The 15317-nt window shown below is 54.0% G+C and overlaps 2 protein-coding genes across 5 annotated transcripts in view; one reads left to right on the forward strand and one right to left on the reverse strand.

Annotated features, from left to right (window-relative positions):
- Positions 1–2241: 2241 nt before the first annotated feature.
- SFT2D3 (SFT2 domain containing 3) lies at positions 2242–4712 on the forward strand. The gene has a single exon (XM_062181090.1). The coding sequence runs from the start codon at positions 2251–2253 to the stop codon at positions 2899–2901; it is 651 nt and encodes a 216-aa protein (XP_062037074.1). The 5' UTR covers positions 2242–2250; the 3' UTR covers positions 2902–4712.
- Positions 4713–6157: 1445 nt separating this feature from the next.
- Positions 6158–15317, reverse strand: part of WDR33 (WD repeat domain 33) — a 112865-nt gene continuing 103705 nt past the window's right edge. For 2 of the 4 annotated variants that reach the window (XM_062181414.1, XM_062181334.1), the window contains 4 exons: positions 10206–10372; positions 10030–10119; positions 9211–9426; positions 6158–6796 (listed from right to left, as the gene is read on the reverse strand). In XM_062181414.1, the coding sequence (XP_062037398.1) occupies positions 6567–6796; positions 9211–9426; positions 10030–10119; positions 10206–10372 (703 nt within the window). In that variant the 3' untranslated portion in view covers positions 6158–6566. The remainder of the gene's footprint in view (positions 6797–9210; positions 9427–10029; positions 10120–10205; positions 10373–15317) is intronic. The other 2 variants (XM_062181541.1, XM_062181482.1) reach the window with 2 other exon arrangements.

Below are 15317 nucleotides of genomic sequence, written 5' to 3' on the forward strand. Positions count from 1 at the left end.
AAAAAACGAGGAGGAACAGCAAACCCACCTGCTGGTTCCCTCCCCAAATGCCCCACAGCAGTGGGGCTAAGCCAGGAGGTAGAACTCCATCCAAGTCTTCGATGTGGGTGGCAGGAACCCAGTTATCTGAGCCATCACTTGCTGACAGGAAGCTGGAGTTAGGAGTTGGAGTCAGGAATTGACCACAAGCAGTCCAGTGTGGGACACAAAGTCTTAACTGCTAGGCCAAAAGCCTGCGCCCCTACTTGTTACCCTATTTTATACACTGCTTCCAGTGCACCATTTTACATCCCCACCATCGGCGCACAAGGGTTCCAATTTCTGCACAACCTGCCAGCATTTGTTATTCCCTAGGTAATCTGTTTGTTGACTGCAGCCATCCTGATGGTTTAGCTCATGGTAAGTGATTCGGATGGTCATTATAACCATCAAGTGAGGTCAGAGAAGGTGTTTTCCAAAAGAATTCTATGTCAGGATCCGACCAGAAAAGCACAAAGCATTAAAAAAGAATTCAATGGGGGGAAGGGGGGTAATCAGTTATACATATAATGGTCAAGGCTAAGCGGCTGACAGAAAAAGCCATTAACACTGCAACTCCCTCAAGTAGCAGATGGACACCTGAGTGCTGTTCCCTGCCTAAGGCTGGGGCCAGCAGGGGAGGCGTGGAGGACCAAGGACAACACCCTGGCTTCTCAGCAGCGCCTCCCACTGGCGGAACCTGGTTGGAGGCCAGGGGACAGAGGAGTATGGAAACTCCATCTGGGGCCAGCAGAGACCTCACTTCTAGTAGAGGGAAGGGAAGGACTTCTCTGAGGCCAAAGATCTCAAGTGAACTGCTGTGAAACCTGACTTGTGGGGCCAGTGCTGTGGCGTAGCGGGTTAAGCCACTACCTGAGACACTGGCATCCCAAACGGGCACCGGTTCGTGTCCCATCTACTCCACTTCCCATCCAGCTCCCTGCTAATGGCCTGGGAAAGCAGCAGCAGTTGGCCCAAGTGCTTGGACCCCTGCACTCCCATAGCAGAGCCTGAAGAAGCTTCTGGCTTCAGTACGGCCCAGAGCTGACTGTTTCAGCCATTTGGGGAGTGAACTGGCAAATGGAAGATCGATCTCTGCCTCTCCTTCTCTCTCTTTCAGATAAGTAAATCTTTAAAAAAAAAAAAAAAAGCCGTTTATTACATTCAGCAAAACAGATTTTTAAAGAAAGATTTGACAGGCAGAGTGACACCGAGACAGTCTCAAAGAGATCTTCCATCCACAGGTTCACCCTCCAAAGAGCCAACAGGCCAGGCCTCCCGTGTTGGGTAGCAGGGGCCCAAGCACTTGGGCCAGATTTTCTTTCAATCGATCGTTTCAGGCAGCACCTTGCGGGCACCTATACTGCACTGCAACTGTCAGCTTGGCCCATTCTGCCAACCGTTTTTGGCTCTATCCTTGCAACAGGCTTGCCAAGCGCTAGGGAGAGGGAGGTGAAAGGCAGCAGCTGGCCCAGTCTGAAATACACCGTCACACCTGGGGAAGCTGAGCACACCTGGGGAAGGTGCGCAGAGGGAGGCGGGGGGGGGGGGGGGGGGGGGTAGCACAGGCAGGTGCATCTCCAGGGGGCTGCCCCGCAACAGATCGGGAACTGGCAGGATGCAGGCCAGCCCGTCGGGCGAGGACGAGTCGGAGACGAGAAAACGGAGGGGTAAACCCAACCACGACACCATCACAGGCCAGAATGCGAAACAGAACCATCAGACTGGTCGGGGTGAGGGTTAACCCGTCTATTCTACCAGCTTCCCCGTTAAAAAAAAAAAAAAAAAAAAAAGAGCCCTGAGGGTCTGAACTTTATTAAAAATCCACTTTTTAACTTTGCGGTGACTGCAATTAGCCAGCAAAGGTAAGAAACAAGAGTTTGTGTATTCTGACGCTGTCAAGACACATTCCCTCCAGCGCAGGGCGCCCTCGCCCCCACATTTTAGTGCTTATAGGGCTTATCTGGCACGTACGAAGTACGTGCGCCACACGGCGAACACAAAAGACACAGTCACTGGAAGAGTGACTACAAGGGGACTGGCAGCCTGGTAACGCGCGGCGACAGCTAACGTCCATCGAGAACCGGACTGAACGCTTTTCGCGCGGGCCACAGGCCCCGCCCCTTCCGCCAGGCCCGACCAACCGGCGCCCGAGGGTCCAACCACTTCCGCCAGCGCCCGACAGCCGGAAGTGAGCCGCGGCCTTTCCCTCCTGTCAGCGCCCCGTCCAAGATGGCGGACCTCCACCGCCAGCTGCAGGAGTACCTGGCGCAGGGCAAAGCCGGCGGAACGGCGGCCGCCGAGCCGCTACTCGCCGCAGAGAAGGCGGAAGAGCCTGCGGCCGGGGGCGGGCCGGCGGGGGCGTGGCTGGGCCGCGCAGGCCTTCGTTGGACGTGGACGCGGAGCCCCGCGGAGCCGGCAGCGGGCCCGACGTGCCTGCCCACCGTGACTCGTGGGCAGCGGCTGGCGGCGGGCGGCGGGTGCCTGCTGCTGGCCGCGCTCTGCTTCGGCCTGGCCGCGCTCTACGCGCCCGTGCTGCTGCTGCGCGCGCGCAAGTTCGCGCTGCTCTGGTCGCTGGGCTCGGCGCTGGCGCTGGCCGGCGGCGCGCTGTTGCGGGGCGGCGCGGCGTGCGGGCGCCTGCTGCGGGGCGAGGAGACGCCGTCGCGGCCCACGCTGCTCTACGTGGCCGCGCTGGGCGCCACGCTGTACGCGGCGCTGGGGCTGCGCAGCACGGTGCTCACAGCGCTGGGCGCCTGCGCGCAGGTGGCCGCGCTGTTGGCCGCGCTGCTGGGCCTGATGCCCTGGGGTAGCGGCGCCGCGCTGCGGCTCGCGCTGGGCCGCCTGGGCCGCGGCGCCGGCCTGCCCAAGACGCTGCCGGTGTGAGAGAGCGGGGCCGCGCCGTCGAGGGAGGACGCGGAGCCAGCAGCGGGCCGAAGACTGTGCCGTAGGCTCCGGGACTGGACGCCCGGACCCGGCTGGAGGCTCGGCGCTGACCGTCGAGCGGCTATCACGAACTGAGACTTCGAGCGTTTCGGCGTTTTGTGCTGCACTCCGAAACCTGCGTTCTGGAAACGCCAGATTTTTGCCACATACTGTGAAACGGCTGTTAGTTACTTCTGCATTAGCTATGGTTTTAGACTCACCTGGGTTAAAAAAAATTTATGGTTCTTTGAATTAGATGTTTTTGTGATTTTTCTCAGTTTTTTTTACCTTTTGTCTTTTAAAAAATCCAATGGGCTTTGTATTTTAGCCCCAAAACCTTCTTGGTTTTGTTTTTGCTATAACGTTAGACTTGGGAATTATTTACTATGCTGTGCAAATGAATCCGGAGGGTATCGGATTAAACGTTAGATTTAGCCTCTGGCATTAAAATTCTTAAAATCGTTTACCTCGATTTTTGGTCAGTTACAGAAATTGTAAATATGGTACCTGATAACATGGAAAATTAGTTCCTAATAAGCGATGAACGCAATGAACCAAAAGAAAAAATTTCTGTTCTGAGAGGCGTGGTATTGGCTAAAGTACATGGAAATGCTTGCAGATGCTACTGCAGAACGGGGCATAGGGAATCCTGGGAGAATTCCGTGTTTTATGGAAACAGTTTCTCCAAGCTCTGATGATCATTTCCAAATTTTATTGTCTGCTTTTTAAACCATTGTGTACAATTTGCAGACGGATTCATATGCAATAGAAGATGCTTTTCCTAATTGCGAATTTCCTTGAGTTGAAGTTCAAGCGTTTACTTTTACCTACCTTAATTCATGGCCAGAGAAACGTGGGTGGGCCCAATATCCTAATGAGTCCAGAAGACGACATGCTTTTTGTCAGTAGCTGTTAACTAGTAAGTGAGACGTATTTTTAGTATGTGAGAGTGCGGAGACGGTGGTTCTGAATTGCCTGAAGAGCCAGGCCTCAGGTCAGGGGCTGGGAGGGTGGGCAGAGAGGGGTCCATGTCCAGGGTTCACAACCATTCTGGCATTGACTTAAACAATTTGAAAGTCATTTTCTAGCACTGTGTGCCTGTGTTGCCTTAGGAGGGTGTCTGTTGGGTGCAATAGGACACTACCCTTTCCTCCAACCTTAAAATAGAAGTTTTCTAGGTCCTGATCCATGCCGCAAGCCCTCCGCCAAGAACTGACTTACGTTGGTGGCAGCATCCACACTGTGGGTTTGCAGACTCATCACCAGTATTCGCTCAGCGTACTGCCTGTTCGCCCCTCGGTGAAGAGGATTCCCTACCTCAGGGCAGGTAAATGCAGTGTTTTCCTGGAGAAAAATTTTAATTGGAAGGCTTTGTGCCATTGGCTGGCTGCTCTTTGTGGGCCCTTGGATTTTCTGCTCTAGTTAAAAATTTCTCTGGAGTTTACATGGCTGAAGATGTCAGTGTTGGACACATTTTTATGTTAATGATATTGTTTCCTAAATCCAGATTTTAACTGTTTCCAATGTTTTTCCAAGAAATGTTCAAAAATTCGAAGGACGGTGTCTTCTATGTATTTCAACAGTGATGTTTTAAAATGCCATATATATATTCATGTTCTAAGAATAAATGTATGAGATTTCTGTTTTCTCTAAAGTGAATTCATTCTCCAAGTGTGATTTGGTTATCCGCTTACTGATGCACTGTTTTAAAGTTAAAGTCTAAAATATTAATAAAATTCTTCCCACATTCACCTCAGGAAAAAAAGCATGACTGCCATATGGGTTTGGTCTGGTGTCTGGCTTCCTTTTTAGCTTCTTGGGATTTGACTACAGTTTCTCTAAACATCTCTCCTGCAGGGCAGGTGTGGCACACCCATTACCCCAAAGCACTATTGGAGTCACCTCAGCATGTGCTCAGAGGAGGTGCTGACAGTCAGGTGTTTTCCATTTCAAAGTGAAATTGAAAAAAACTCACCTGGAGTCTCTAGTGTCTAACATCTCAGAAAACAGTGTAGCGGGTTGACATTTTCTTACTCCACAGAATAAAAACTGATGCAATTTTTTTACATTAATCTAGAACCAGAGAAGAGGTTTTTATGTACCAGCTAACTACTACATCAATATCCCTTTTCTAAGCAACCACTGAAGACTTCGAGCACAACTACATTTGCCAAGTAAACTCTGACATCAAACTGAAGCTGGCAATGTGATGAAATGTCAGGGTCCACCCGACTGTCCCTTTAATAAGAAAAGCCACCTTGGGGCTGGCGTGGTATGGTAGGTGAGCCCATTTGTGATGCTGGCATCCCATACCAGAGTGCAGCTGGAAGTCCCAGCTGCTGTATCCCAGCTGTTCTTCCAATCCAGCTTTCTGCTAATGTGCCTGGAAAGGCAATGGATGATGGCCCAAGTACTTCCCCTGCTACCCACGTGGGAGACCAGGAAGGAGCTGTTGGCTTTGGCCTGGCTCAGACCTGGCTGTTGTGGCCATTTGGGGAGTGAACCAACAGATACCTCTCTCCCCCTCTCTCTACCCCCTTCTTCCTCCGTTGCTCTACCTTTCAAATAAATAAGTCTTTTTTTTTTTTTTTTTGACAGAGTGGACAGTGAGAAAAGGTCTTCCTTTTCCATTGGTTCACCTCCCAATGGCCGCTGCGGCCAGCACACTGCGCTGATCCGATGGCAGGAGCCAGGTGCTATCCTGGTCTCCCATGGGGTGCAGGGCCCAAGGACTTGGGCCATCTTCCACTGCACTCCTGGGCCACAGCAGAGAGCTGGCCTGGAAGAGGGGCAACTGGGACAGAATCTGGTGCCCCAACCGGGACTAGAACCTGGTGTGCTGGCGCCGCAAGGCGGAGGATTAGCCTACTGAGCCACAGCACCGGCCCTTAATTTCTCTCTTAAACCCAGTTCCTCTCCATCAAAACAAGGCGATTCAAATCTAAAGTGGATTGCCATGAGACCCCCCCAGAAAAGGTGTGTGTAAGATTCCATCCACAGGTCTAAAGCCTGGAACCTGCTTCAGAACACACTAGCGTCATTTTAGAGCTTTCCTCACTCAACAAAACCAGTGTGACAGCACGTGGGTTCACAGAGACCTGGGGCTCCCATCAAGTATGCTCGTGAACATCAGTGACAACGCCCGCCCCCCGCAGATCTAGGCAACGCCATCTGAGAACCAAGGGTTCCTTAAGGCAAACACTTCACAACTAGTTGTTTTCTGTTAATTCTTGCGTTAAGTCACATTCTGTATTCATACAAAAACAACTTAATGTTTTTCTCTGACAAACTGTACATATAGAAATAAATTTCCAATTGGACATGAATTTAAATTTGTGGAGGTGCTCCATGTCTCATGACACTAAGGGAAAGAAAAAAAAAAAGATTCCAGCTTTTATCTTCACAAAACAACATGGGGGTTAGGGAGAGGAGGGTGGACAGGACCAGACGGGGCCAGCTACTCGGGAGCCGGCAGCAGTCTCTCCATCTTGAAGACGTCTTTAGGGGCTCCTGGGATGCAGCTGCCCCAGAGAAGAGTTCGGGACTACACTGGTGCAGGCTTGGTGGAGTCCACCAGAAGTTCTTAACAACTGTCCAGGCGGGCCTGGGGCACGCGGCGCCGACTCCTACCGACCCCTTCCACCGCCCCGGGAAGAGCCCCGCCTCGGTGGGCCAGAGTTCATGTTACTTCCTCTACCCCAGGTACTGCTACTCCGGACCCCTCGAGAAGGCGTGCCACTTCCCGGGGGGCCCCCGAAAGGTTCGTCTCTGTGGTATCCGTCATGGTGGTCTCCGTCCAAAGAGCTGGAACGGCCGGATTTTGGCACTCTCTGGGAAGGTCCTGGGCCCCCTCGGCCTGAAACAAAACATTGATTTCCCAGGTGACTTTCTGTAGTAGACGGTCAGCCCGGCCCAGCCACCACCTCAGCCCCACGGGGGCTTGTGGCCTGGCCTCAAGGCTGTGTGACATAACAGGAAACCGCGAGATCCACACAGAGTAGCCTGGCGACACCCACAGACTAGGGGAGTGGTTGGAGCGAGGACTCCAGGGGGTGTTCAAGAGTTCTGAAAAGCAGAGACTTGACTGTGGAAGCAAGTGAGATGCACAAACGACCACAATGTCAACAAAAAGCGCCCAACTGGGAGACACTGCCGTGACACGTGCCCTGTGGCTTCCTTTCTGAGTGAAAGAAAAGATTTTTTGAAGAGCATTGGGTTTAAGAATTACTTCTTCCCAAGGATAGCTTAATTTGTTTCAGAGTCGAACCCACAAATGTTCAGGTATTATTAAAATACTACCTTTTAAAACTTTATGGGGAGGGGGGTACTAGTGCTGTGGCATAAAGGGTTAAGCTGCCACCTGCAGTGCTGGCATCCCATATTGGTGCAGGTTTGAATCCTGGCTGTTCCACTTCTGATCCAGCTTCCTGCTAATACGCCTGGGAAGGCAGCGGAGGATGGCTCAAGTACTTGGACCCCTGCACCCATGCGGGAGACCCAGATAAAGCTCCTGGCTTCAGCCTGGCCCAGCCTCAGCCATTGTGGCCATTTGGGGAGTGAACCAGCGGATGGAAGACCTCTCTAGTCTCTTTTTCTCTGTAACTCTGTCTTTCAAATAAATAAATACATCATATATATATATATATATATATATACACACACACACACCTTTTATTGGGGTGGGCACTGTGACACAAGCAGGCTAAGCTACCACTTGAGATGCCTACATCTCATATCTGAGTACCTAGGACTGAGCCCCCCCCCCCTCCTTTGCTTCCAATCCAGTTTCCTGCTGATGTAGGCAGCAGGTGATGATGGCTCAAAAACTTGGGTTCCTGCCACCCACCCACACGGGAGACCCAGATGGAGCGCCTGGCTCCTGGCTTCAGCCTGGCCCAGCCCCCGCTGCTGCAGGTATCTGGGGGAATGGGCTAGCATGTGGAATCTATCTGTCCTTTAAGGAAAATTTAAGTGAAAACCACAACCCTAATTTCTAAGTAAATAAAAATAAAACTTTATCTGTCCTAAGTTTTTGAACAGAGCTTGAACATAGTTGGGAAAAGAGGTAAGAGCTGCATTTTGGCTTTTCTCCCAGTGTGACATGGCCCCTGAGTATGCCCAGGCAGAGAAGCCGCCAGGCGGCAAGTCACTGCCACACTGGCACATACCCTGGACCTGCAGAGGTGGCCCGTGTGCCCGTGAAGTTGCCCAAGATCCTAGTGAACTAACAACGAGCCGCACATGGAGGTGGCAAAGACCTGCTGGAGATTCATGTAGAAGTGGCTTTGCTCTGAGAACAACCGAACTACCACGCCCAACTCTGCAGTGGAAGCACTGTGAACACCAAGCAGGTTAATTCGGGGAGCAGCGCACAGTCAGGGCACAGGGCCTGAAAGTCTTTCCCGCAGCTGCTCAACCTAAGCTGAGAGCAGACTTCTGGTATTTAGCGGCTGCTACCCCAGCTAAAGGGTAAGAGGCACCTGTAAGATACAGAGGTGGGCGTGCTGGTGCAGTGGATTAAGCTGCCACTTGTGCCACCTGCTTCCCACACTGGAGTCCCAGCTACTCCACATCGGACCCAGCTGCCTGCTAATGCATCCTGCGAGGTAGAGGACAAAGACTTAAGTTCTTGGGCCCCTGCCACCCTTGTGGGAGGCATGACTGGAGTTCGGAGCTCCTGGCTTTGGCCTGGCCCAGCCCTGGCTGTTGTGAGCAGTTGGAAAGTGAACCAGCAGGTGGAAGATATGCTCCCCCACCCACCTACCCACCACTCTCTAGCTCTCTCTGCCTTTCAAATAAAATAAACAAACATTTAAAAAATATAAGAACCCGAAGTTTCTATTTGCAGAGACAGTCTACTTGCCCCCTAGAAACACCCATTTCCAGTGCTAAGAACCTGCCAGCCCCACTAAAACAGCGTTCTTCCCAGGCCCAGACTGCAAAAAGCAACGCAGAACCTGGAAAAGGACAACTCCTCCCTCCTACCGAGGACCCCCTGGGGGGCTCTGGGCAGCCCTGGGGGAGGGCCCAACGGCTGCTTAGAGCAGGAGGCTCCAGCTGGCGAGGCCAGCAGGCGGTGCTGAGGCATGCTGGCCAAGAGCTGATCCTCCAAAGAGCTTGCGGGCACTGGGGGATGGCCCCGCCCAGCCCTGGTGGGGCCCCAACGGCCACACGCACGCCACCTTTTGGAGCGCGGTACCCTGGCAGGACCCCACGCAACAGGCACGGCTGAGGCCTCCCCCAGCCCCCGCACCCCCCGTGCCCTTTTACCTTTGCCTCCTCGGTCCTCAGAAGGGCCTCCTGGGGCTTCCATGTCTCGGTGCTCGGACGTGCCTGGCCCATCGTGCCAAGGGCGCTTTCGGGGCGGGAGGGACGCCATGTCCATGCCTTGGAGAGAAGAGGAGCGTTCTCTGCTGGCTGGGGAATGACCATCATGAGGGGGATGATCAGGGCGGGGAGCGTCACGGAAATGCTCATGACCAGGCCCTGAAACAGGAACCACGGAAGCATGAAGCAGAGACTGCGACGCGGCTGCCACAGCGTGCGGTGCAGCCCCGGCAGCTGGAGATGGCGCTGCGAGAACCCCGAGTCCCCAGAGCCCCACCCGGGATTCCACGTAGGAAACACCCGTGTCAGCTCCCCGCCACAGCGCAAGCCAGGTCTAAGTCACAGGGCAACTGCTTAAAAAAACGCTGAACTTCAACATCAGAGTTCCTCCTGAGGCGGCAGCGGCGGCAGGCGAGCGCCTGCCCAGTGCTCCTCAGCTACTTGAGCCTCAGGATATCGTTACACTCTAAGAAATGACTGAGGATCTCACAAAGATTTGCTAATGCAAGCTCCACCTACTAACATTTCCCGTGCCAGCAATTAAGACCAAGCACACTGTGAATCAGATAACTTTACTTCCTAACACCTGAAGCACTTGGTGGAAAGAGTAGTGCTGATTTGTAACTGGACAAAGCCCTTCTCTGTCCAACCTGCTGCTGCTGGGGTGGATGGGCAGGAAGACAGCCCCGCCAGCGGGGAGAGGTGTGGAGGAGGGCGGGCAGCTGGCGGCCCCACGCTGGGATGGCACTCAGCCCTACTTACCTGGCTCTCGGTTTCCATCCCAGGAGTCTGGCTTCCGTCCTTCAAAGCGTGGGAACTCGTCCGGAGTGGGGAGCAAACCCTTCCTTCCTCCTATGCAATGGAGTCAAGAGCAAGGCACTCGCACCCTGCTGGGGGCAGCGCGGCCTCAGCCCTGCCTCCCCGGCCCCACCGCTCACCTCGTGGGGTTCCCCGACCTCGACCTCTGAGATCCCGGCCTCGGGCCGCTTCCTCAGCCACATCAAAACTCTCCTCCGGCCCAAAGTCTTCAGGGCCAGGGAAACCGTCCCTCCCTCTGGGGGGAGCGCGGCCCTCATGCCTCGGCGGGGGGGCCCCTCTTCGGAAGCTGCAGAGAGGAAAGAGCAGAGCGTCCACCTCGGGGCAAGGCCTGTGGCTCGGGCCGCCCACTGCGCAGGGGCACAGGGAGGTGGGAGAGGTGCCCCGTGGACCGGAGAAGACAGAGGAGAAAGCACACACTTAGGAAAGCACACGGTCCAACCCTAGCGTTAGAGGTGCAGACAGGAGGGAGAGACCGAGGGCGCGGTCACTTTTCCTTCTGGCGTGCAGGATGACTGCAGCGGTGACCGTTTCGTTAAGTGCTTACAGCAATCAAGTGCCTTCTACATTTGCTTCCGTTTCCTCCTCACCACCAGCACGTGGAGCTGGTTCCGTGAAGAACGCCGAAGCCCCCGGCGAGCGGCTGAGGCCCGCAGAGCTGCAGGCACTTGCTTCAGGACACTAAGCAAGGGCTCTGATCTGACCTCAGCCAGTCTGGACCCCTAAGCCCAGGCTCTTGACTGCACTGCTACCTCCCAAGCGTTCTCATCATCAGCTCCATTTTTATGATGAACACTTACTACTTACATAATCGGGGGGTGGGGGGCAAGGGTCCTAGATATCATGTCTGCCAGCTCTGCTGGACTTCAGTTTGGGGTCTCTGCTCTGCTACCTGCTCAGGTCCCCAGCCTCCACCTTGGGCAGGCCTAAGCAGCCATGAGCTGGCCCAATGGCCTTGCTCCATGGAAGCCTGGCCTGTGGGCGGGGGGGCATCTGCTTATAGGCAAGCCCTCCTGCTGGCTGGCCGCACTGCCTGTACCCTTCTCGCACCCAGGGTCTCCTGCTCTTTCCTGAGTTTCCAATGTTTGACTCAAACATACAGTAAAGCTGAAGGTACACAGTGCACATCCATGGACCCTTCTCACTTCATCCACTCTCACCCTTCAGCCACAAGTACTGCATCTTCTCTCCGCCCAGCTGCCCACAGACGTGTGCCCTAGACACCTGGAAACCCGCTGCTGACTCCACACCCAAACAACTCAGGCTGCCTCCTCTAGGAGCACGGGTGTTCTCCCCACATCACCACAATCCACTCCCCGTCTCAAGGGGGTGATATTGCTTCTTAACACAGAGTCCAACTCAAATTTCTCCCAAGTGTCCTCCAAACGGCCTTCACACTTGATGGTCTTGGAAGACAGAACGCTGCCATTGCCAACGTTGCCACTTACGGTCACGTCTCTCTGTCCGCCTTTATTCTAGCCAAGTCCCCTCCCGAATCTCTTTCACGCCCCGGACACCTTGCAGACCCACACAGGTGTTTCACAGAGTACTCCACAATCTCAGTTCATCTGACTGTTCCCTCGGGATCAGATTCAGAGTACTTTTTTTTTTTTTTTTTTTTGACAGGCAGAGTGGACAGTGAGAGAGAGAGAGACAGAGAGAAAGGTCTTCCTTGTTCGTTGGTTCACCCTCCAATGGCCACCACAGCTGGCGCGCAGCGGCCGGCGCACCAAGCTGATCCGAAGTCAGGAGCCAGGTGCTTCTCCTGGTCTCCCATGTGGGTGCAGGGCCCAAGGACCTGGGCCATCCTCCACTGCACTCCCGGGCCACAGCAGAGAGCTGGCCTGGAAGAAGGGCAACTGGGACAGAATCCAGTGCCCCGACAGGGACTAGAACCCGAGGTGCCGGCACCGCAGGCAGAGGATTAGCCTATTGAGCCGGGGCACCGGCCCAGAGTACCTTTTTTTTTTTTTTTGACAGGCAGAGTGGACAGTGAGAGAGAGAGAGATAGAGAGAAAGGTCTTCCTTTTTGCCGTTGGTTCACCCTCCAATGGCCGCCGCGGTAGGTGCGCTGCGGCCGGTGCACCGCGCTGATCCGATGGCAGGAGCCAGGTGCTTCTCCTGGTCTCCCATGGGGTGCAGGGCCCAAGCACTTGGGCTATCCTCCACTGCACTCCCTGGCCACAGCAGAAAGCTGGCCTGGAAGAGGGGCAACCGGGACAGGATCGGTGCCCCGACCAGGACTAGAACCCGGTGTGCCGGCGCCGCAGGCGGAGGATTAGCCTAGTGAGCCGCGGCGCCAGCCCAGAGTACTTATTTTTGCAGAGAGCTGCTTAGCTGCCAGTTTGTCTCGAGGTTTGTGCAGCCACCAGATTCTGCTGTTGTCAAGGAGCATTCCCTCCTCTGTGATGAACACGTGCTCTGGGTGATTCTGTGGCACTGGGAGAACAGCTGCTTCCCCACAGTGTATTTTTTTTTTTGAAAGGCAGAGCAACAGAGAGAGAGAGAGAGAGGGAGGGAGGGAGAGACAAAATGACAGCTCTTCCATCCACTGGTTCACTTGCCAAATGCCTGCAACAGCCAAGGCCTGGACAGGCTGAAGTCAGGAGCCAGGAACTCCATCTGGGTGGCAGGGACCCAAACACTTGGGCCATCTTGTGCTGCCTTCTCAGGCACATTAGCAGGGAGCTGGATTGGAAGCGGAGCAGCTGGGACTCACACCGGCACTGGGCTACGGAATGCCTGAGAGGCGTGGCTTAAGTCACTGCAAGCAGGCCAGCCCCTCCCTGACTGATGATCCAGCCTGTGGCAATCAGGAAAAGATGGGATTTTCTAAAGCTAGCCTCCCTCCTACACTTCTCACTTTGTATTCTGCTGTAAAAATGTGCTTTCTCTCTGGCACTACACCACTAATGCACTTTTTTTGAGAGGCAGAGAGTTCGTTCTTATCCAAATGCCTGTGACCTTTGTCAAGGTCAAAGCTAGGAGCTAAGAACTCGACCCAGGTCTCACCGCGGCGGGAACCCCCAGTACTCAAGCCATCACCGTGGCCTGGCGAGGTCTACATTAGCAGGAAGCTAGAGTCAGCAGCTGGAGGCAGGAATCAGTTCAAGTGCTCCAATGCGAGATACTGACATCTTAACCACGGTCTCAACCGATGGGCCAAATATCCACACCCAGCTGTCTTCTTAATAACCTTCCTGGTCCTGAGGTATCTTCACTAATTCAGGCTTCCTGTGAGTAGGGAGCGTGGGCCAGGCCACTGGCAAGCGAGAGTGGCGGGGGACCGGCCAGGTGGGCCAGGTCCAGTCTCTGCTGGGAGCAGTTTCCCTGAGACCCTGCAGCAGTCTTCTGCATCATCCATTATAGGACTGGCCGGTTACCAGGGTGCAAAGAAAATCTACTTTGTCCTTATCAGAGTACTTCCTGTAGGGACTAAATGTCTGTGTCTGGCCCCACTCCCAAAAAAATTTTGCATGTTGAAGCCCTAACCCCCAGTGCAATGCTATTTAGAGATGGGGCCTTTTGGAGACAGATGGGGTTGGGTGAGTTCGTGAGCGTGGTACCCTGATGGGGGGATTAGGGCCTTTGTAAGAGACACCAGAGCAGGCATGCTGTTCCCTCCTCACAATGTGAGGAAGCAGGGGAAGAAGACTGGCTGCAGGCCAGGGGGACAGCCCCCACTTGAAACCAGCACTGCCGGACTGTGCCCTAGGACTTTCAGCCCCCAGAACTCTGGGAAAATAACTTCCTGTCAGGTAAGCGCCCCAGCCCATGGTATTCTGTTCCTGCAGACTCTGTCCCTAACGGACTGGCCCTCGATCACCTGACTTACTCAACGGCTACCGAGCACCCTTCCTGCTCCAGGGCCTAAGGCTACAGCGGGGAAGGTGACCTGCCTGTGGGAGACACGGGTTATATAGAACTAAACAGATTACTGCATGCCAAGCTGGCCTAAGTGCCAGGAAGAAATACAAAGCAGGGTAAAGGAACTGGGTGCAGCAGGGCGAGCCACGGCTACCTGGGAGAGCGTGCACAGGCAGAGAGGATGCAGGCACACAGACCTGGGCACAGGAGCAGTCCTGGCCTGGGTGAGAGCAGCGTGGAGCTTTGACTATGTGAGAGCCCAGGGCACCTGTCTGTCATGACAGATGCAATACAGTACAAACCCAGACATGGTAAAATGGGCAATTTTGCACATTGATTTGAGAAATCAACACAAGTTACGTTGACGCCAAGGTCTTAGAGACAGAAAAAGCCATCCCGAAGAGAAGAATGCTTATATATCACTGAGAGAGGGCCTTAGGGAAAAATTGGGAGCAGGGGTATCTCTACAACACGCCAATTTCATTCCGTCTGGGCGTTCATGCACTCAGGAATAGGAAAGCGGGGTCACATGGTATTCCCACACAATGGGATACGATTCCGTCATAAAAAAAAGGAATGAAATTCTGCACTTGCCATAAAAATAGATGGAACTAGAAGTCGTTACGCTCAGCGAAACAAACCAGACACATACAGACAAATACTGCACCTTCTCTCTCTTAAGCGAGTTACAAAAAGCTGACATGAAGGGGACACAGAGAGGGCAGAACACTGCTCAGAGAGCGTGACAGGTTCCAGCATTCTACAGCAATAACGGATTCCACACTGCGTGGGCTGCACGAGAGGCGCTCACAGCTGCAAGAGTGAAGGTAGGCTTAGGAAAGGGAGGTGCTAATGATGCTAATTTCCTGGTCTGACTACTGCTCACGCCCTACGTTACTGCAATGCTGCACTGTATCCATAAAAACGTGCAATGATCCCATGTCAGTGGAAGGCTTTTTAAAGAAAAAAGAAACCTGGGAGCCCTCAAATCTTGCTTTCTAGCCCTTAGCCCTTGCTATTTCACCCTTCCCGGCGATGTCAACAGCGATTCTGTTCTCACACATCCCCCAGGGATAGGAAGGTCACTCTTTGGCCCACCCACCCACTGGCAACGGGAGTCAGAAGCCTGAGGAGTCCCAAGGCAGGAGCCTGGCCCCGACCCCCAACACATGCAAGACCTCTGCAAGTCCAGCCCTAGCCCTGCTCCTCAGTCTGCTTCCTCATGCAGAAGCTGCTGCCAATAATTCCTAAATCTCAGGTGTCCCTCAGTGAGGTGACAACACAGACTACGCCCTCAGCGTTCATCGTCACTGACCATTCTGTCTCTCTCAAGATTTCACCGATGGTTGTTTCTCCCCCTAGGTTTC

The sequence above is a fragment of the Lepus europaeus genome, chromosome 1 (genome assembly GCF_033115175.1).
Source record: "Lepus europaeus isolate LE1 chromosome 1, mLepTim1.pri, whole genome shotgun sequence".
NCBI lineage: Eukaryota > Metazoa > Chordata > Mammalia > Lagomorpha > Leporidae > Lepus > Lepus europaeus.